The following is a 23490-nucleotide window of genomic DNA, read 5'->3' as shown; positions in this document are numbered from 1 at the left end:
AGACTCAGATATTCATGGTCATGCCATGATTTAATTCTAAGCCATGACTTGTTCAGTAATTCTGAAGTTAGGGCTCTTAGCTCTACACAAAACCACTGCCCAGTGTTAAAGCCATAAGAGCAGTTTGGAAGTTACTGTATTATTTTGCAATAAAGCAGTAAGTGTCCTAGACTGAGCAGAGGCAACAAAAACATTGTGAGATAGATTCAACCTGTACAAAAAGAATCAGCAGAAAGTCGTTGATAGGGTGCAGGGGCAAGGGAAAGAGGGAGGAGTTGGAAATGATTCCATGGTTATGTGGCTCAGCAGTTAGAATACTGGGGATACCATTAACAGAAATATTCAGGTCAGGAATTTAAATGTTGCTTTCAATTTGAGGATGCATTCCAGCTAGACATTAACTTTCAGGTGGTAGCAGGAGGCTCTTACTTTCTGCATCTAATTATAACACTTCTCTTTGTATTCATGAATTATGAAAATAGGCACAGGAAATCTACCCAAGTGAGAAGATAGTCTTAAAGTAACATATTAAATAAATAAAACATTTTTTAACATACTCTTCTGATTTAAAAAAATAATAAATCTCACCATTTGAATCTATGCCAGTAATTTCAATGTTTTTTATTCAGGAGTTTTCAAATAACATGATTCATTTTTGGTGTATTGGTTTTTATTTCAAAGGGTTAGAAATATAAATAATAATTTTTAGCTTTATTCCTTTATAAACTGAAATCACAGAGATTTTCTAGATACTTTGGTAGGTGCTGGGTTTTTGAAGTCAGGGCACTTATTGGAAGTGTATTTTATTATATGGATAAATAGCCTGTGATATTTTTACACACATAGTTGGGTATTTGGCTTATATATGCATGTGTACATTTATTAGTGCAGGTAAACATCTGTGTATATGAGTTCTAACAGTCTGTTCTTCAGTAGATGGGAGAAAAAAAAGCATAAAATGATGTTATACCATTTAGGCAAATTGTTCTAAAAATTGGATTCCGAAACAACTGTTATTCTCATTCTTCCAGTTTGTGCATTCAGTTCTATTTTTATAAGCAGGTCAATACGTGTTTATATGTAAAGAGTATGATTATGAAAATTGTTGCCCGTAATGATGGAAAATTGCTTCCAGAGGGTGAAACAAACAAACAAACAAAAAAAACAGAAAAGAAAGATTACAAATTTCCAAGTTTTTCTTAGTTCACACAGTACTCTTTCCTCAGTGTTATTGCCAAGGTCAAACTGTAATTGGATCCTAGCCAGACCATCCAGATATCTCCCTTTGATGATGCAGATTTTGGCAACTTATTTCACAGAATAGCCTTGTTAAGCATTATCATTATCACTATATCAAATTACTCTGTGATGCAAAGTCATTGAGTTAAATTGAAAGATATTCTTTTATCCAGAACAGAGAAAAGACTCATAGACAGAGATTTAACATTTCTCACCATGTGCTAGGGGCCCCTGAAATGCTGAGGAAGATCTGAAAGGGCTGTGTGGAGAAGGCAATGACAGCATACAGACTGGGAGGGAGGAAATCAGTTCTGAGGTCCCTAATCTTTGCAGCTGAGGCATTTGCTCTGCAACCTTCCTCTCTCTCCTCCTCAGGCTTTCTGAGGTTCGGGGTAGACAGCTTTTCGGAAGTGCTGGGACGATATGTTACATCTGGTCAGAGTACTAGTGTTTCAGAAGATAGAATATAGTAACAGCTTTAACAACTTCTAAAGGTAAAATTTCAGATAGTATGAAAAACTGATTTAGGGAGATATTTTTCAGCATCTCTAAAATCTTACAATTTAGTTGTCTCCATTTCTCACAGTGTTTTTTCCTTTCTTTGTAGTTCTATCTGTTCAATTTCACAGCCTTGAATGGAGCTTGCATCCTCCAAATAGACCATGGTACCCTTCATATCATCCAGACAGGTAGAGCCTCTGGTAAATTCTCCTACCTCTGGTAGAGAGGCAAATTTCAGCTTAAGCCTCTGGTAAATTATACTACCAAACTGTGTCTGAAATTGCTGGAGCAACATCAGATCACTACTTAGTCAGAGGCATGACTAGAAAATGAGAGAGAAAAGACAGAATATCCCAAAGCTTGAAGGCTTGCTCCTGAGCAATTCTAAAATAATTAGGGAAATAACTCTTCTCCATTAATTACATAGTTTGGTTAATTTTTTTTTGTAATCTACTGTTCTTCTTGACTATTACAATGAAATAAAAACAATTAGAGCTGTTGGTAACTTTCTCGATCTTAAATTTGAAACTGAATGTGCCCTTAAGCTCCTCAGAACAGCTGATGGTGATGTTGTCCATGTGTTCTATTATGCAGACATAAAAATGCACATCTATTTATTTAATGGATACAAAATAGCCTTCTTTCTAATGAATATATCTTATATTTAGTGAAATTTGGTTATGTTTCAAGAAACAAGAATTTCAGAGCCTCGTGAACCCAGCTTCCCCATTTAATGGCCCTTAAGAGAATGAGCCACTTTCATGGGGTAACACAGGCTATAAGCAGCCATCTGAGAGCCAGACTGAGGCCTAAGTGATTAGAACAGCTCTACTCCTAAGTACTACCTGCCTGCCTCTTGAAAATAATAGTTGCCATTTAACAAGCATCTCGTCCTTGTACTATGCTTTGCAACACTATACCTAATCGATTCCCCTACATCCTACAATAAACACTGCTGTACTGAAATGAAACATATTTTGCCACATGATGTTGATCTTCCTACCAATGTACAGGTATCAAATTATGCCCCAGGCAGTTTTCTTCATGAGGTCAGGGCGACTTACCTACTTTATCCCCTAGAACAGCTAACACGGTGCCTTAGCCAAAAGAGGTGCTCCCAAAATTTGATGGATTAACAATGGATTTGAGAATCTACTTTTTATCTGTGGGCATCTAATATCTAGTTTATTAGATATTATACTACTAGTTTGAGTAGATATATCTATTCTATTCGTTTGGAATAAATAGTAAAAATTTGGCTCTTACACCAATCCTGAAAAGACAAAAAATAAAAACGAGTCATACAAATATTTTTTAGAATAGTAAGCATGACAAATAAATGCCTCTATTAGCCAGAATTAATGATACCCTGGTCTGAACAGTTGGAATTTCTGTTATTACAATTGTATCCTGGTTCATCCAGATATATTATTATTCTCTGTTATCTTGATCACATGTTCCTTGAGTATTTAGAATAAGGACTCAGTAAACAGAGTTAGAGGTGGGAAGAGAGTATTGCAATAACAAAGCCAGACAATGAATCAGATTAGTCCCGGGAAATTTTTGAGATTTAAATGAATCTTGTGGGAGTTCCCGTCGTGGCTCAGTGGTTGGCAAATCCCACTAGGAACCATGAAGTTGCGGGTTGGATCCCTGGCCTTGCTCAGTGGGTTAAGGATCTGGCGTTGCTGTTGAGCTGTGGTGTAGGTTGCAGACGCAGCTCGGATCCTGCGTTGCTGTGGCTCTGGCGTAGGCCAGCAGCTGCAGCTCCGATTCGACCCCTAGCCTGGGAACCCCCATGTGCCGCGGGTGCGGCTCAAGAGATGGCAAGAAGACAAAAATAAAAAAACAAACAAATAAATAAATCTTGTGCTGCAATTTAAATAAGATAAATTGCAAAAGAAGGAGACTAATTTACACAAATGAGTCAGTCTAGACTAAGTCTTAAGAGCTGGCAAAGAAACCAAAAGAAGAAACCAAAGAAAGAAAGCTCAGTCAGAATACAGCACAGGAAGGGTATACGGAAGGAAGGGAGAGCATAGGGCATATGGAGTGTAGTCAAATGTGAGCAATAAGATGAGAGTTTAATAAACATCACTAAAGGATTTTTATATTCAATAGGCAAATTTCTTTCTTTCCACATATTATTAGGATATAAATTGAATTTTTGACCAGATATAAATCTTTCACAAAAATCTCTTGTTCATAATATATTTTTTCATAACTTTATAGATATTAGTAGCATGCTTACTTTTTAAAAATTCTAAAGGACTCATATTTCATCAAAATCGTGTTCATAAACCAGACATGGTCAGTTGAACAAATACCACAGTATAAGGTCCGTAAGAATTCCATAATTGTACATTCTTATCTAGATGAATTAGGAAGTATGGTACATCTTTTCTCTTATCAAGAACCACTGCCTCATGAGGACACTCTAGCACTGCCTAATGCAGTTAGGATGGGAAAAGAGCTGGGCCATCTTATGATAAGAAATGCAGGTTTTAGGAGAACTCAGCTTCTCTCAGCATGGATATAATGACACAGAGCTATCATATGTCTTCAACATCTACTTACTTGCAGACACTGCACTATGCATTTTCTCACATCTCCATATCTTACTCAAGAAAGGAGGAAACTGAGGAGTTCCCATGGGTTAAGTTTCCAGCCTTGTCACTGCAGTGGCTTGGGTAGCTGCTGTGGTGCTGGTTCCATCCCTGGCCCAGGAACTTTCACATGCCACAGGTGCAGCCAAAAAAAAATTTTTTTAAAAAGGAGGAAACTGATTCTATGGAGGTCAAATACATACCAATGTCACAATATCAGGAACTGGCAAACCTGAAAATCAAACCCACGTCTTACTCCAAACCTGGTACTTTACCTACTTACAAACACTCCCTTTCTACATATTGCTGAAGTAACTAAAGGTTATTTTCACCTGCTATATTCCCTACAAGTAGGAAAACAGAGACCAAGCAAAATGAAGTGAATTGACCCTACCATCATCCTGTCATATTTCACTAAGCTGTTTCTAATTAAAATCAACATAAAAGATGAGCAGAATATACTATTATTCAAAACGCAGGGAGTTCCCGTCATGGTGCAGCAGAAACGAATCTGACTAGGATCCACGAGGTTGCAGGTTCAATCCCTGGCCTCTCTCAGTGGGTTAAGGATCCTGGTGTTGCCATAAGCTGTGGTGTAGGATGCAGACTCGGCTCAGATCTGTTGTTGCTGTGGCTCTGGTGTAGGTTGGCAGAACAGCGCTGATTGGACCCCTAGCCTGGGAACCACCATATGCCATGCATGCAGCCCTAAAAAGACAAAAGACAAAAAAAAATGCACAAAGTGGTAATCTTGCTGAAATAAAGTAGCAATATTCATAGTTTTTTAATTTTCTCTTTTATTTTTCTTCCATTTAATGTGACAATTACACTAGTCCTTTGAACACTTAGAGAATAGCAAGTTTTGCATGACTAAGAACTAGCACCTTATCATTGATTCACAATTATTTCTATTGATTGGGCTATATGGCTGCCCAGGCTGAATAGATATGGGAAAATATGTCAATCAATTGTACAGTACATGAGACTCTGAAGGCCACATGCATCACTTGTCTTTAAATCATTCAGAATGGTTTGGCATTCAGTAACTCATGGGGGTGTATAAATTAAGAGTTTGGGGTTACATGTACACACTACTACATATAAAAATAGATAACCAACAACAGCCTACTGTATAGCTGTATAGGGAACTATATCAATAACTTATAACCACCCGTAAGAGAAAATAATCTGAAAAAATATTTATATATTACTGAATCTTTGCTGTACACCTGAAACTAACATAACCTTGTAAATCAACTATATTTCAATAAAACTTAAAAAAAAACTCATAGAAAGAAATACTGAGGAGAAAAACAAACAGGCTTTTCTGACAGTTCTTAACAGTTCTTAGAAATTAATCCCAGTTAACTTTTTTTTTTCCTTTTTATGGCTGTACCTGTAGCCACACGGAAGTTCCCAGACTAGGGGTCAAATTGAAGCTGCAGCTAAGGCCTACACCACAGCCACAGCAACACTGGATCTGAGCCACATATGTGACCTATACCACAGCTTGTGGCAATGCCAGATCCTTAATCCACTGTGTGAGGCCAGGCGTTGAACTCACATCCTCACAGAGACTACACTGGGTCCTTAACCACTAAGACACAATGGGAACTCCAATACTAGTTAACTCTTGAATGGTCTTTGAACACTGGACCTTTCTTTCTTTTGTACTGTCATTAATACTGAGAAAGCAAAATAAGTACTGAATAATCCATAGCAATAGAGAATCAGAATGAATTAACAACCGTATCCTAAAGAAGATGAGAACAAAGAATGAAACAAACTTTATGACTATGGGTCTTGTACCTCTTATACTTAAGTATATTTGATTGGAAGTCCCTGGGGGTGACAGACCCCTACAGGTCTGGGCCTGATGATGTCATATCCATCCTTAAGAATCTCAGAAAAACCCTCAGTGTGATTCCTGGAACTTACACCCAGTGTGCCCACTGCCTTTTGACCACAAATCATTCATTTTGTAAAATAGAGGGTCTCCATGGAAAGAGATTTTGTGCATAAAAATGTTCTAACGCTAGAAATAAATCTCCACTTTAACTTGATGACCCTGCAAAACCTCCATCACTGGAAATTTCTGGAGCCTCTCTGTTTTGAACAACTCAATCTGAGTCTAGCAATGTTCTCTGTGATCCAGTGTCTCAGGATTTTAAATCCAGAGCCTTCAAAACATTATTACTTAATGGAGTTCCCATTATGGCTCAGCGGGTTAAGTGAGACAGAATAATAATTCAGGTAGTTAGTATAGGAACATGGGCTTTGATATTTTCTTTGGTATGGTCATTGATTAATGTCCAGGACTTAAGGGTTCCAGGGAGTAACATCCCCATAGGCCTTGTTTACTATAGGGAGTATATCTGTTTTACGTCCAGGTGGATGTTAATCTCTAACCCTCTCCTCAACTGATAGAGAAGGAAGGAGAGGAATGGCAACTCCCAGTCTAGGGAAGAGAAGAAAAAAGGAACCATGAGACTTAGGGGATATATCCACCTCTAAGACCCCTATTGGACAGAGACCAATATAGGTAAACTGGGCAAGGCCAATGGGAAAAGGAACTGATATCTGGACCCCTCGTTGGTACTCCAATCTTTAAGAGATAAAACCTCTATAGAACAATAGAGAGGGGAACTCTTCCTCTCCCGCCCAGTGTCTATGCTGGGAGCTGTTTGCTTTCCTATAATAAAGACTTTTGCTTGCTTGTTGCCTGTGTGTTCGAAGTTCATTCTTCGGCTCTGTGAACAAGAACCAGATTCCAGTAACATCTTTCTGGGAACATAAGAACCCATGATAGTCTTCATGAGGATATGGGTTTGATCCCTGGCCTTGCTCAGTAGGTTAAGGATCTGGTATGGTCAATGCAGTGGTATTGATTCAATCCCTGGCCTAGGAACTTCTAGATGCTATGAGTATGGCCAAAAAAGAAAAAAAAAGACAATAATAAAGTCACAGGCTACTTCCAGAATAGACTGTGACTTCTTTTTCAGTGTGTGGAGCCAAAGAGCCCAATCACTTGGAAATTCTAGTTCTCTTTCTTGAAAAGAGATAATGTGATTTTTAATTCATATGTCTTATATTAACTAATATTTAGGAACATGATCCATGCAAGAAAATGCTTTTGTTCTTAATCCTTATTTTAAAGAATATTTGGGGCTGAAATTATCAAAGAGAAAGTCAATCTCCACCAAATTTGGCTGTGATAGGAAGTTTGATAAATATCCCCCATTTTACATTATATTTCTGGTCCCACTCTTTAGATGTACAACAGACTTTTAAATGATTCCCTAAATACCAAAACTCCTGGATACTTACCCAAATCTTCACTAAGCTCCTAGCCTCTTACGGTTCATTCATGTTTAATAAGCATCGGGTCCATTAAACTTAATTGGAGGCATACTGCCTGTACTTAACAGTAAATGGTATGGATGCTACAAACTTTAATATTTGGAAAACTTGGTCTAGTCCAGCTTTTTAATGGGAAGACTATGCCTAGCTCTGGGCTCCAAAGGCCCAGAGACAAGGAAAATTTGGACAAGGCCCTTATTGGGTACCAGGAATATTCAATTCAGAAAAAAAAAAGAATAATTTCTGTATGTATTTTAAAAGGTGAGTAAATGAAATTTTATTACCAAGAGTAAAGAGCTATTTTCTTTATTTATTTTTAATGTTATTATAGTTGATTTCCAATGTTGTGATAATTTCTTCTGTACAACAAATTGACTCAGTTATGTATATATTTTATATATATAATATTCTTTTTCATTTTCTTTCCTATTATGGTTTATCACAGGATATTGAATGTAGTTCCCTGTATTAGATAGTAGAACTTGTTGTTTATTCATCCTGTATATACTAGTTTGCATCTGCTAATTCCATACTCCTAATTCTTCCCTTCCTAACTCCCCTTCCCAGTGGCAACCACCTATGTCTGTAAGTCTGTTTCTTAGATATGTTTATTTGTGTCATATTTTAGATTCCACATATAAGTGATATTATGTGTATTTGTCTTCCTCTTTCTGACTTATTTCCCTTAGTATTGACAATAATCCCTAGGTCCATCCATATTGCTGCTGATGGCATTTTTCATTCTTTTTGATGTCTGAGTAATATTCCACTATATATATATAAAATCATATTTCTTTATCCATTTATCTGTCAATAGACATTTAGGTTGTTTACATGCTTAGCTATTGTAAATAGTGCTGATATGAACATAGGGGCCCATGAATCTTCAAATTATAGTTTTGTCTGAATATATGCACAGGAGTGGGATTGCTGGATCATATGGCAGCTCTATTTTTAGTTTTTTGAGGGAACCTCAAAGTTATTTTCCATAATGGTTGCACCAATTTACATTCCCACCAACAATGTAAGAGTGTTCCCTTTTCTCTACACCCTGAAGAGTTATTTTAGAATAAAATGAGACATTATTCATGTTTTGCATAAGAAACTATATTTTCTAACACATAAAATTATTGGATCTAGAATTGAAAACTGTTTGTAACTATGGATTCTTCTCTGAGATACATAAAATGAAGCAAGTCTCAGGGACTTGCACTGATTTCTATATCTTTCATGAAGATGTGTGGTTAGGTATTTTTTGAAGTTCTTTTCCAATTTTTTTTTTTTTTGGCTTTTTGGCCACATCAGTGGCATATGGAAGTTCCCAGGCTAGGTGTCGAATTGGAGCTATGGCTGCTGCCACAGCCACAGCAATGTGGGGTCCAAACTGTATATGTGACCTACACCACAGCTCACAGCAATGTTGGATCACAGACCTGCTGAGTGAGGCCAGGAATTGAACACACACTCTCGTGCATACCAGTCAGACTCGTTTCTGCTATGCCACCACATGAACTCCTCTTTTCCGATTTTAGATTTCCAATACTGGTAGCCAAAAATACAGTCTTCTGATAAGCCTACTAAATACAAGTAATATTTAAGTAAATCTAGAAATGTAATGAAATTAATTGCAAAAAGTGGCATTGCTATTTATTTCTAAATAGAGAAGATTTATGTGTACTCATCAAATAAAGATATAGGAACCAAACCAGTTACCTATATATAATGCAAGAGTAAAAACAAACAGCATGAAATACAAGAATTGACAATGAGAGTCTTACTGTATAACTCAGAAAGCTTATCATAAATATACACTTAATCAGAAGATGAACTAAAAATACAGAAAGATAAGCAGTTTGCTACAAGGTCACTCACATTAGCCCTAGAAAACATTTGAAAAAAATGAAATTTTTCTTTGGTTCTCTTCTGCCTACACATCTCCATCTTCTTGTACTTTTTCACCACCATAGGCTGTTTAAAGTCATTCCAACAAGCAAACACATAGTCTTCCCTCTCCCATAAAGACACACCCTTTGCTATTAAATTGTTTCGTGAATGATGCCTTCAATTAAAATTTTTTAGTCTTATATCCCATTATTTTGAATTAAATTGATTAATCTATGTGGGAGGATAATACATCAACAGGTTACATATCTGTTTAAATAGTGTTTTTACTGCTAAGAATTATAGGCCATTGGATAGAAATGGAGCAGTGTAACATTTCATTGCCTCTGGAATCTTACCAAATCAGGTGTCAACCTCATCTTTGTGTTTACACAAGCAAAGATGAACTGGCAAACAAACAATCTGGATTTACATGTTGAAATATATTTCTATGCTATTTCCTCTCTATCAAATATAAAAAAGAATGCATATGTATTTCTAAATATAAAATTAAATTATTCTTTTAAATGTTCTTTTATAACAGACTATTTCTGCAAACACCTGGAAATATTTTTTAAAGTAAGCTATATCTAATTCATTTAATAATGATTATAGTATACCGATTTCATCATATGAATTGGAAGAATTTGTTAATTATGTCTCTGTAATGGAAAATTTAATTTTATTTGCTTTATTAATTGACAATAAGGAGAGATTTTCAGGAATTTGAATTTTAAATAGCATTAATAATAGGTGCTTCCAAGAATACTTATATGTATTCTGGACAGTTTCAATAAATTAAAGAGATTTGTTTATTCACCGTCATTTAGACCTGCATCCAATTTTTATTTATCAGAGTACATTGCTTTTTAGGGCTAGAAGGAGCAGTTGCTTTAAAAAGCTCATTTAATAATAATTTTTGTTGTTGAGGTTATTATTTTGCATTGTTTTGTTTGATAGAGAATGTTCAGATAAGATTTGAGATGTGAATTGTTGGAGCGAAAAAAAAAAGCATTTAGAACAGATGAAATTATGAAGATTCTGTTCTTATTACATCTTAACTCTTAAACATCACATGCAAATGTTGTATTCTGGAACACATCAGCTAGTGACACCTAATATTCTTGCACTATGCAGTTTTTAAGGGATGTTCATGTTAACTCTTTCAATCATTACAACTATGCTGTGAGGTAGAAAGGATAAACATTTCTGTTTTATAGATGAGAAAATACAGCTTAGAGACATTGTCCCTTAACCCAAGACCGCATGGCTAACAAAGACCAGTATTCAGCTTTAGTTTGGTGTGCTGTGGTGTTCTTTTGTTGCTGTTTAGGGTTGGGTTTTTTTGTTTGTTTTTTTTGTGTGTGCGTTTTTTTTTTTTTTTTTTTTTGAGTCGCATGTTTTTCCCCAGTTATCATGATTCTAGATTATTTTTACTGGGAAAGCTATGGAAGCATTTGGGGGTTTTAGTGCAAAAACCCATGAATCTCTGTTTGCTGTACACATTGCTTTACTCAGCCAAACGCTAATCATCTCGGTAAACTATTCTATTTTCCAAAAAGGAGGATGAAGATGGAGGGAGATGACATTACTAAAATGGCAGGGTTCTCTGTGAGGTGCTATTTGTATCTAAGTTCTTTATAGTGATGACTATAACAGAGGATGGAGGCAATAAGGGAAATAAGATCATGCCAATAGTGATTAGGAGGTCTGGCAAGAAAAGGTTTCCAGAGAAAAAAAAATTTTTAGGGCCGCACCCGCAGCATATGGAGGTTCCCAGGCTAAGGGTCAAATAGAAGCTGCAGCTTCCAGCCTACACCACACCCACAGCAACTCAGGATCTGAGCCATGTCTGTGACCTACGCCACAGCTCACTGGCAATGCCGAATCCTTAACCCATTGAGCAAGGCCAGGAATCAAACCCTCATCTTCATGGATACTAGTCAGGTTCATTACCGCTGAGCCATGAAGCGAACTCCCCAGAGAAAATCTTAATTTAGTTCACGGCAATATTTAAATATAATTTCTAATACACTAAGCTAGGTCTAGACAAAGAATTTATTTAAAGTTTAGATTTGCTTGTTTATGGGGCCTGAATGTCTAGTCACACTTACAGAGCCTTCACTGTGCACTGCAGTGCCCACATCCTGCCCTAGGAAATGCATGGGCTTTAGAATCAGAACTGAGTTTGTCTCTGTAATCTGTCACTTCTAGTGGAATAACTTCTGCAAAAATCACTTTGCCTCTCTGATATTCACGTACCCTATCTGTAAATGGCACGTATTTGGCATTTAAGAAACAACAGTCATTATTAATTTGGAGGCTTGAATGAGAGTCACAGAGGTCACTTACATGGCTTTGCTATATTCAAACAGTTAAAATACCTGCAGAACTCTGAAAGCTGCTTTTTATTGGGCAGGAATCCCAAAAATAAGTTGGGTAACACCTTTCAAGTTTAACATAGAGAGCTAAGTTCTAGAATATTGTGGAGAAGTCTTCCACTATTAGCAAAGGAAATGTTGGAAAATTGTTAAAAAATTATCTCCAATCTGAAAAGATTTCATTATTATGTTTATTTACTTGTATTTATTTGTATACTATAAGTACATAATATTTGTACCTCTTATTCAACCAAATGTAAGTTAATATTTATTGAGATAACATATTTGAAAATGATTTTAAAATGTTATAGCACTTTCAACAGGATCAAATTATAATACTTTGTTTTCAGCAGGAATAAATTTGCTTATTTGTTTCTAATAAACTAAACACCTTTCTGTATTTGGGCTCAATGACAGATATTCTATTAGAATTTTGCTTTCTTATCTTATGTATATTTCTCTAATTGGAAAGGAATCTGAAAAAGTCTAAGACCATTTTGTCCTAATGTTCTTAAAGCGAATCGTTCACAATGATCCATACTTAGACTTACTATGTTTCCACTATTCAAACTCCTTTTGTCTACCCTTATTGTTTATACCTGCAAAAAATCCAATACGAAGTCCTTCCTGATTACAAATTAATGCTGCAACCTTTGCTGTCTTACTTGTATTTCTAGAAATAGCACTTAAATATGAGATTAGAATCACCCCCATTCAGTAAGTAAATATTTGTATATTCAGATCATAGTCCTTTATCAGGAATAATAAAGCAGCTTTACTTTTTACAGGAAATGGAGAATGAAACCTCAAATGGATGCAACTCCAGAATGGCTCTCAAATGGGCAGTGCTGAAAATTGATCTGGTTACTTGTCAGTTGCATTATTCAGAGATGACATCAGCAGCAGATCTGTAGCCAATGCTGGCTCTTTGCCCACTCCATGACAACCTTTGATATATAAAAAACCTATTCTGTAAAGATATAAGCATCTCTAGGGCTGTAATTTGAGCTATGAAACCTAATTAAACAACCTTCTACCAGGTTCATTAATAAGCATTGGACAAGATTCTATACAAACACCTGAACAACTGACAGCCAATGCCAACAAAACGTTCTTAGCACATCATCACCTTTTCTAGAGGAAAACTAGGCAGTTTCTGCAGTATCTATTTTTTATTTTGTTTGTGATCCATTTTATTGACTAGTTTATTAGATTATTGCTAACTGAAATCCTGAATTAAAATCTTTTGGCAATGGTATGCTCTTTGATATTCTTCAAACAATTCTATTCTGTTCCTTCAATATGTAAGACATCATGCTTCCTTACCTGGGGGGTTATGTTCATTGAGAATCACGAGTGATGCTGGTGTAGGTCTTCTTTTCCTGATCTATAAACAACAAAGGCCCAGTTAAGGTCAGTGAGAGTCAGGCACTGCTTCAGGTTATGCTATACCTTGCAAAGCTGTCCTATCATCATTTCTTCCCAGCACAAATAGCAAATTTCTGGGGAGCATACAGTAGGCATTCAGTAATTTTATTTTGAATAATAGACAGCCAGACAGTAGAACAGTCAGATATTAGTATCATTTTCTTTGGTCAAAAAACTACATTTCCACAGAAAAGAACTAGTTGTACATAACCAAATGATGCCACCAAATATTAATAAGGAGTGAAGGTATAGGGATGACTTTGCTAATTTTAGTGGCTCTCTTGGAGCCTCATAAATTAATGGTGTTTTCAAGATCTATTATTCTTACTTCTAAATGGGGTAAGAGAAGCTTAGAAAACTCAAATTTCTAGTAGCTGAAGTTTAACTATGGGTGTTAAATTTTTCATTTAGTCTTTAATTTCAATTAATACTATAAACTTTTCTTATTTTCTAGTATAATATTTAGATAAATTAACAAATAATGAATATGGATCTTACAAAAATATATAATTCTTTAAAACTAATACGTTTGGTGTGGGATTTTTTTTCTTTATCTTAAGAGTTACAAGAGTGTGTTCTGATTAGAATTTCTAATATATCCTTGATTTATTAAATATATAAGTAAAGTAGGATAGTGGATAAATTTTACCAATGATATCTTCTCCAGGATAGAACCAGTACTCCATGCAATATAGACACATGTTCAAGGTTGTATTTATCTGACCCAAGTCTAGGTGAATCTACTTCAGATTATCAAAATATCCTAGGAATTTAAGAGGCTCAGTTTCAATAAATATTTTTAAGACTTTGTATATCATATTTGGAAAAGAATTCAGGGGTAATTTAGGTTTTAAGAAATTAATGAATTAGGTTGATGGCCCTGTAAATTTCTTTGTTTTTGCCTCCCCACTGTTGTAATTTCACCACAAATGATCTTTTAAGTGGCTCCATTGAATCAAGAGTGTAAGTAAATCTGAATAAGAAAGGTGATCCAGTAAAGTTCTCTCACATGAAAGAGAGTGATAGAAATACAGATATACAGATATATTAGACTTGGGGGGAAAAAAATCCAGGTTATGTTAAAATACTATTTTTAATACCTGAATAAAATGTTTTTTAAATTATACATATATCTACAATCCTATGCATCATATATTACGTATAATTATGGCTTTGGGGTACACAATGAAAAGCATTAAATTAAAATAGTTAGACTATAATCTGAAATTATTCCAAAATTTAATGCTTTCATTGCTAAATAAATCTTCTGATTTCATAAATAATAAAATGAAATCTTGCTAATTTTGAGAATTTTTTAAAAAATTTCTCTAAATGTTGAACCTGTTATTTTAATAAGCAAAAGCAAACATATTTTTGGATCCAAATCTAAATTGCTAATATAATCATTTTTCCTTAACAGGTGCTAATTTTGTAGTACATGAAATCCTGCATTTTAGCCATTGGTTCCCCCAGTGCAACTCAAATACTAGTGCAGGTATAACTGAACTTATTCACTTATCCTGGTGAATAACCAAGTTAGACAAATTCAAAAGGTAGAGAAGCTTTCAATTAATAACAGATATGTATGTCTGTAGTACTTATATACAGGAGCTGGTCCCCACCCAGTTCCACTTACCTGCTCAGCTGCTTCAGGTGCAATCTGACTCTGGAATAAAGGCACAGCAAATTGTATCTTTTTGGGACTGTTGGGCTCCATGGTAATGATGAGAATTAGAGATGTGAAGGGTTCAGAAAGACTAACCCCAGGTGGTGTCTGGGATGTTTCCTCGGGCGCACTCCACCCAGCCAAACAGATGCTTCATAAAAAAATAGCTGTAATTCCAGAGCGAGTGAGCAAAGATGCCGAGGTCTGAGTAACTCCCATCCACAGTGATGCCTGGCTTGCCTGTTCCCCCACCAATCCCTTGGATCCTCTCAGCACAATACAGAAAGGAACAATAAGATAATTGTGTGCCTCTTCACTACTATACACATGCCAAGCATTCACTCAGCAGCTAATTGAAAATGCAATGCTAGCCATGAAGGACCCGCTGCCCTGGGATTTGAAAGAAAGCCTCTATCCACTGTACATTACTAACCGGCTGCTCAAAAGTGCAATGTAAGCTCCCTCTGAGTATTGCAGGGATGGACCATTTATTATTGATGAACAGAAAGCAGGAAGTTTTTAGAGTTGGGGGCAGGGTTTGGGTATGGAATCATTTTGTTTCTCTTGTAGCACCTTATAATTCAGACACTTTTATTATTTCACATCCAGCTGCCAAATTGATGGAAGGCCATGAAGGGTAAGCCACAAGCAATAATCTCAGCTATATTTATGCTGTGAGATCTGGTTAGATGAGGCTGATCACAGGAGGCAGAGCATCTATGAGGTAGGACAGCATTGCCCTTGGGATGAGCAAATCTCAGTTCAAGTTCCATCCCCACTATTAGCAAGTTCTGTGGCCTGAAGCAAATCAGAGGCTATGTCTAGATCTCCAAACCTTCCTCAGAAAAATAAGGGGATTAGGCTCGATGACCTTTAAGCTCCTGTTCTGTTCCAACATTCTATATTCGTAGTGCAGTTTTCATTAGTGGAGAAAGTATTGGACAGCTAAATTTAGCAAACAGCTTGAAAGTCACTGCTGCTGCAATGACCTCTATTTTATTTCTTGGTGGAGCCAGTTAAAGCCTCTGATTTGGAAGAATACAAAAGACATTCACGGAAAGAATAAAAGACATTCATGGAAACCTAATGGTTTCCAATGTTGTGATGTGCTGTCAATAGTGGAGATATATGCAAACAGAAGGTCTTGAAAAAAATAAGTATAAAAGGGGAAATCTTTAGAATGATGGAGGATGATGGTCGTATTTGCTAGTGGTGAACATAAAGGGAGACACTGCCCTACTCTTCACATCTCTTAATATCTAAGGGAAGGCATAGCATAGATGGCTGTCATGCATGCAAGCCCTTTTGCAAAGTAAGCCTGAAAATGAAACTGCTTTAACAGGAGAAAAAACTTGAGTTCTCTACAGTTTTATTTGAAAGATAAGGTTTGACAAATAACAGATTTTTTAATATGTGTTTGGATTCATACAATACATTTAGATGGTGACTACTATTCCAGGTATTTACAAATAGAGTTTTCTTCCTTTTTAAAAAAATTTTGAGTCCATACCCAGAATTCATTTTAATGATTAAGTATGCAGCTCTTTCTGTTGAAAGAGTATAGAAAGTAATATGCATTATTCAAGTCATTTTCTATACTCTCTAGGGGATAAAGCAAATGCAAATGTAACTGTGAAAGCACTTTTAGTTGGAGAATAGTGCTGACCAGCAAGAAATCTGGTGATGGGTTCCTCTTTGCAGTGTCAAAAGAAAACTGATAAAACTGATAAATTACATTTTACAGCTTACAGTTTACAAAAATTCTCAGAATGAAAATCCAAATTAATATCATTAAAGGAGTTATTTCCCTGAACATTTCCTCAAATTACATATAAAGGAAACTAGACCAAACTTCATTGAGGGTAGCAATTTAGAGATACACTCAGCAGGCTTGAGTTCAAATCCTGGCTCTGGTACTTACTCAGTTATCAATGTGGACAATAAGAGAACTTTCTTCTTGTGAGGCTTAGATGAATTAAAATGAATTTATTGAAAAGGAATTCTTTAAAAAAGTTCATTATAAAGCCAACACATTATAACCACTGAGTAAAAGATAGCTAGATTTTTCAAACAGCTAAATATATATATATATATTTTTTTTAATCTAGATTACTAGGAATCTCTACCTATTTAGAATAATTTTATATCAGTTTAAATAACAGGTGATAAAGTGAAATTCCATTATGCATTATAGTATAAATATCAATAAAATGATTCTCATTAACTAATTCCCAGTTTTGAATAGTTTGGCCCAAAATTGTGTCATAGTATCAACTGTCTAGATCCTTTAATCTTCTTCACCAGGCCACGTCCTATGCATATTTCAGGCCTCAGCTAAGTGTCATTGCCTCTGGTTAGCTGTTCATAGATTCCCTCGAACCCACCTTGGATTTAGAGCCACCTCTTCTGTGTTCCCAAAACACCCAGAATACTTTTCATACAATAACTCTGAGTCTGTCTTATAACAGTAGTATTTTGCCTTGGCAGTCATGCACTCAGCAAGTGTTTGTTGGGAAAAGTCTACAACCCACTCCATGCTAGACCTTTTGCCATGGCATTACAAGAGAGATTGTGTTAAAAGTGTTGAAGGTCCTTTTAAAGCTAAATTGGTATTCTAAGACTCAATTAAAATACGACAAATTTGAAATAATCTAAAATTTGTAATGAGTTTCTATGGGGAGTATAGTTATACTAAATATTAGGTGTACATTTTTTCTCCCTGTTAGAGGTCATAGTAATAACTAACCCTTATGTGACACTCACTGTATGCCAAACACAATCCTAAGTGCTTTATCTGCATCAATTTATTTAATACTCATAAGGACCTTTTGAGGTAGGTACTATTGCCATTCCTAGTTTAAAATGAAGAAACTGAGAATCAGAGAGTTTATGTGATTTGCCCAAGGTCATCCTTAGAATATGTGGCAGAGCCAGCCTTCAAAAGCAGGCAATTTTGCATCAAGCCTGGGCTTTAATCACGGTGGCTGCTATCATATAAAAGCCCATAGAGAAGTTGACAGAAGACATCAGAATCTCCACAGTGGTTAGATGTTCTACCACAAGAGTTCCATTGTAAAAAATCTTAAGATGACATGCATTTAAATAAAAGGAAAGAAAGTAGCATGATTATTGGATACAGGTAATCACAATCTTACACTTCAAATTATATATCAACACACACTTGAGAATCTAGAGTTGGACGTTATGTCAAGTCAAGCTGACTTGAAAGAAGGCAGCTTTTCTTTAAATTTTTTTAAATAATGCATTCTATCATTAAAGATTTTTTTAAAACCTCTAGAACAAGCAATACATACCATCTCTCTTCAAAATAAGTGATATGATGAATAAAGGTAAAACATCAGGACAAGAGGCCATTGGACCTTCCTAATTGTACTCTATAAAATCTGTCTGACCCTATTTTCCACAGCTCCTCAAGACTTCCATTGACTTCACTTGACCCCACAGCCAGCATTTCTGTGGCCTCCTCAGCCTTCCTAGGAAGCTCTCCTTTTATCCAGATTGATCCATACTCTAGTTATACCTCCTTTAAAAAGCACCCTCAAATCCTGCCAATAAGAGGAATCACTTCCTTTTTTCCTCCTCTCTGGATATTTAATTGTACAGTTTTCTGTTATTCTCTACAAATTTCCTACATGTTCCTTTGGCTTCCTTTCTTAAAAGTAGATCCTTTTGTATCCCATCTTAAGATAAACAGAACAAGCAAGATGTTGGGCATCTAGTAGCTTCTAAATAACTCCACTTAAGGCTTCATCTTTCATAATGTCAGGAAACAAGGTATTTCAATATACTTGAATTTTCCCCAGTCTATAGCTCATCCTATTAAACACCACACCTTGCTTTTATTTTAATATTTTAATGGGTACTTACAATATTTTCAATATTTTCATGCCTTTTAAAGGAGCATATATCAAACATAAGTTGTCCTTTTCCTTACTTTGTAGCATTTATATAAACGTTTGTGCTCTTATCATATGCAAAGATGCCATCTGAAGCTATTGATATTTTTTGCTACCCTAATTAGCTCCAAATTCCATAGTTCTTACAATTCTTTTAGAGTTTTTGTCTGATGATTACCAACAGCCACTTTTAAATTGTCACTTGTCTTAGTCCATTAAGGCTTCTGTAACAAAATACCATAGACTACATGTCTTAAAAACAAACAAACAAAAAAAAACACATTTATTTCTTATGGTCTGGAATCTGTAACCAATAGAATACAGAGGAAATGAGGCTTATGACTGCAGAGTCTAGGTTGTAAAAGGATGTACTAATTCTGCTTAGTTCTCTTGCAACAGTGTCTTGTGCCTCCATCTGGGAATGCTTCCACTTAGGCACCAGCTACCACACTGCGAAGAAGCCAGTGCTTCTTCAGGATACATGTAAGCATTCTGGTCAACAACCCCCACTGAACCTAGCTTTCCAGTCATTCTTGCCAAGGTGCTAGATATGTGATGTAAGAAGCCTCCAGAGCATTCTAGCCCCTAGCTACTCAAGTCATCCCAGCTATTTGAGTCTTCACAGCTGATGACATCAAGATCCAGAGAAAAACACTCCTGCTCTGTTTTGTCTGTCTACACTCCAGAAGTGCCCACTTAGGACATTACATATTAAAATATGGATACAAATCTTTCAGAAACTGGGTAGTGTACAGGGAAAAGCCCAAACCACATGGAGTGGTTCTATGTTAACTCTAGTCCACACCCCAGCAAAGAGCAGTCTTTGAGTCACTACAGCCATCCCATGAGGCATCTGAGTAAAGGAGCTTCCAGATGTCTCTAATGCCTGTTGTCTGAGTCACCTACAGCTCTTTGTGTGTTCCAGCTGAGGCCCCAGACATCATGGAGCAGAGACAAGCAATCCTCACTTTACCCTATCTGAATTCTTCACCTGCAGAGTTGGCTGGCATGAAAACCAGTTGTTGTTTGTGCCACTAAGTTTGGAACAGGGATGTAGAGTCAACTCAGCAATTATTGGCTATTTTAAAAATCATTATTTTTGTTTTATTGCTGACCATTTTATATGTGGGTTTATAATTCAGAAGAGTGATCTGACTTAAAGATATACACATAAGTATATGTCATTGTCAAATAAACAGTTGAAGACATGTAGTAGATAAATTAATCCAAGAATATGTAGAACCAGGCATTCCTTTGTGGCACAGCAGTGTAAGGATTCAGTGTTGTCACTGCACCAGCTTGGGTCACTGTTGTGGCATGGGTTTGATCCCTTGCCCGGGAATTTCCATATGCCATGAGAGTGGCAAGAAGAAGAAGGAGAAGGAGAAGGAATATGTTGATTCAAGGAAAAGAAAGTATAGAATTTTGAGAAACTCAAAGGCTAAGAGATGAAAGAGAAGACAAAATGGAAACAAAATTAGTCAAAGAGGAAGGAAGGCTAAGAACAGTAACATGGAAATCAAGGCTGAAGAGAGTTTCTTTAGGAAAGTTGTAATCAGCACTTTAAAAAACTGTAGAGAGGAAGTTCTCATTATGGAGCAGCAGAAATGACTCCAACTAGTATCCCCAAGGATGGGGGTTCAGTCCCTGGCCTTGCTCAGTGGGTTAAGGATCAGGCATTGCCCTGAGCCATGGTATAGGTCACAGACGAGACTCAGATCCCTCATTGATGTGGCTGTGGTGTAGGCCAGTGACTATAGCTCCAATTAGACCCCTAGTCTGGGAATTTCCATATGCCATGGGTGTGGCCCTAAAAAAAGATCAAAAAAAAGAAAACTGTAGAGAATGTACAAGCATCTGTTCAATTTTACTGAATAGGATGAGAGAAAGAATGGGAGATGGGTAAGTGTAAACAATATTTTAGACTAGTTCTTCAAAAAAAACCTTGGCAATTAAAAAATATCTCATTCTAACACAGGACCTTACAGCACAGAGCAAGAGTACAGTGGAGATTTTTAGGTTGGTTTTATAGATGAGCAAGACTTGAGGATGTCCTATTAATATTAATTAAATATTATTAATATTTATATATAATATATATTTAAGTTGAAGGGAATAAGTATAGGCAATTTATTTCCGATTACACATCTATTTTCTGTGCTAGAATTACTACTTAGGATTCCTGAGTAGTAGGCCCATTTCCTTTCTAGGAAGCTGTGGATGGGCCTCTCTTTCTTAATGACAAAAAGAAATGAATAAATAAATAAATATCCATTTGTAAAATTCTTCACATTTTATCAATTTTTGATGATATAATTAAATAAAATTATGTTATAATGGTATTTTACTGGGTTGTATTTGGAATAACTTTAAAAATTTCACCCCAGTTGTTGGTATGGTTTTCAAATATGGTTTTAAACTTTTTTTTCACAGTGTATTGTTTTTTTGTTTGTTTTTGTATTTTTGCTTTTTATGGCTGTACCTGTGAAATATGGAAGTTCCCAAACTAGGGGTCAAATCAGAGCTGCAGGTGCTGGCCTATGCCATCGCCGCAGAAACGCAGGATCCAAGCCATGTCTGTGACTTACACCACGGCTCATGGCAACTCCAGATCCTTAACCCACTGAGCAGAGCCAGGGATCAAACCTACAACCTCATGGATACTAGCCAGGTTTTTACCATTGAGCCATGATGGCAACTCCACACAGTGTATTGTTAAATATAAAGTTTTTTTAAAAAAAGGTAGATTATTAAACAGTATGTTTAGTATTCTATACATAATTATATGAATACATGTGTTCACATAAGTCACATACTGATGTATACATATACACATTTTTCTATTTTTGTGTTTGTTGTGAAAAAGACATTTGAAAGAATCTGTTCTGAGATGTTACAGGGGATTATCTCTGGGAGGTAGGACTGTATGTCACATCTTCACTCTGTTTTTCTATTTTGTACAGTAGGCAGGTGTTAATTTTTATGATAAACAGTTTCCAGAATAGCAAAGATAATTTTTAAAGTATTATTTTCTTTAAAAGGTCTAATTTTCATGCATAAAAAATTATTTTTACACTCTCCCTTAAGTCAAAGAAATCTAAATAGAATAGTTTTTCACAAAACATGTTTTGTCTTTTAATTCAGGACAGTATTCTTTGGATGAGATCATTATTTTCATAAGAGCCTTGAATTTTCCTCATCATCAAATGCAAAAGAACACTGTTCATAAAACTCTTATATTTACCTCTAACAGCAATGTTACAGGAAAGACTGTGGGTGCACAAAGGGCCTTTCAATATACTTAATGATACATGTAATATAATGCATAGGCATTACAATAACAATTGGAAAATATCAGGAAAATCTTTGCTTTCTTGGAATTTCCTTGAAAGACAACTATTATTTTCTTGATAGCCTTGTTGATTCTCTAAGCCATGGATGACAAATAGACTATTTCCTTACTTTTAATATTACATAATTGAAACAGCATGAAGGAATAAAGGTGAGAGAGAGAATTAACAGGATAGAAAATGAAGCTCCTTAAACCTTAAGGAATTTCAAGTCTTTTGCTCAGAAGAAAGGTTCAAACTATATATGGTATTACATGTATGGCAAAATGTGAAGTAAGTTCTGGGAATATGCGTCAGTCTGAGAAGCCTTGAAGGAACAAGTTCTCTCCAAGTCCTTCCCAGTCTTACATTTTTAGATGTTTTTCAAAAAGGGAACTTGAATAGACAGGGCATTCTAAAGAAAACAAAACAGGCAACAGATAACTCTCTGGCTGATAGCCTATTTGTAGTTGAGTTCTTTAAAACATGTCATCAAATGCTAGACAGAGAACAGTCAACCTCCATTACCCTCCAGGTTTTAGATTCGTCATTTACAAAGCAGCGTTTTGTAAGTCACCTAAGGTTGGAGCCTTGTAACCTCATATGATCGATGTCAGACACAATTTGATATTCATCAAAATTGTGGTAGACTCCTAACCCTTTCATCCATTTTACAGATACCAGCAAAAGCATTTTGTGTACTACCTTTATTGAGAGACTATTTTAAGTGTTTGAAGAAAACAGGAAAACACTCTGCTTCTCAGATGATGAAGCGCTTTACTTTAAAACATATGTAACCTTTTAAAGGGAGTGTAGCTGGAGTTCCTGTTGTGGTGCAGCGGAAACAAATCCGACTAGGAACCATGAGCTGTGGGTTCAATCCCTAACCCCGATCAACAGGTCAAGGATCTGGCATTGCCATGAGCCATGGTGTAGGTCGCAGACGTGGCTGGGATCTGGTGTTGCTGTGGCTCTGGTGTAGGCCAGCAGCTACAGCTCTGATTAGACCCTTAGCCTGGGAACCTCCATGTGCTGTGGGCGTGGCCCTTGAAAAAATGATGAAAAGACAAAAATAAATAAGTAAATAAAGGGAATGTATCTGGTGAAAAATTACCAGGTAGATCCCAGCCTGTTGCTGCTGCCAGCTTAATTCTAACCTCTGGGGAACAGTGAGAATTCTTA

General features: G+C 36.1%; 1 protein-coding gene across 1 annotated transcript in view; it reads right to left on the bottom strand.

Annotated features, from left to right (window-relative positions):
* The window catches only part of PPP1R1C (protein phosphatase 1 regulatory inhibitor subunit 1C), a 136200-nt gene extending 121042 nt beyond the window's left edge, over positions 1-15158 (bottom strand). The window contains exons 1-2 of the mRNA XM_047773017.1: positions 15033-15158; positions 13295-13355 (exon numbers count right to left, since the gene is read on the bottom strand). Coding sequence (XP_047628973.1) covers positions 13295-13355; positions 15033-15113 — 142 coding nt within the window. The 5' untranslated portion in view covers positions 15114-15158. The remainder of the gene's footprint in view (positions 1-13294; positions 13356-15032) is intronic.
* Positions 15159-23490: the final 8332 nt, after the last annotated feature.

This window comes from Phacochoerus africanus, chromosome 3 (assembly GCF_016906955.1).
Source record: "Phacochoerus africanus isolate WHEZ1 chromosome 3, ROS_Pafr_v1, whole genome shotgun sequence".
Taxonomy (NCBI): Eukaryota; Metazoa; Chordata; class Mammalia; order Artiodactyla; family Suidae; genus Phacochoerus; species Phacochoerus africanus.
Note: the sequence above shows the minus strand (reverse complement) of the source record. Positions and strands in the feature narration are given on the sequence as shown.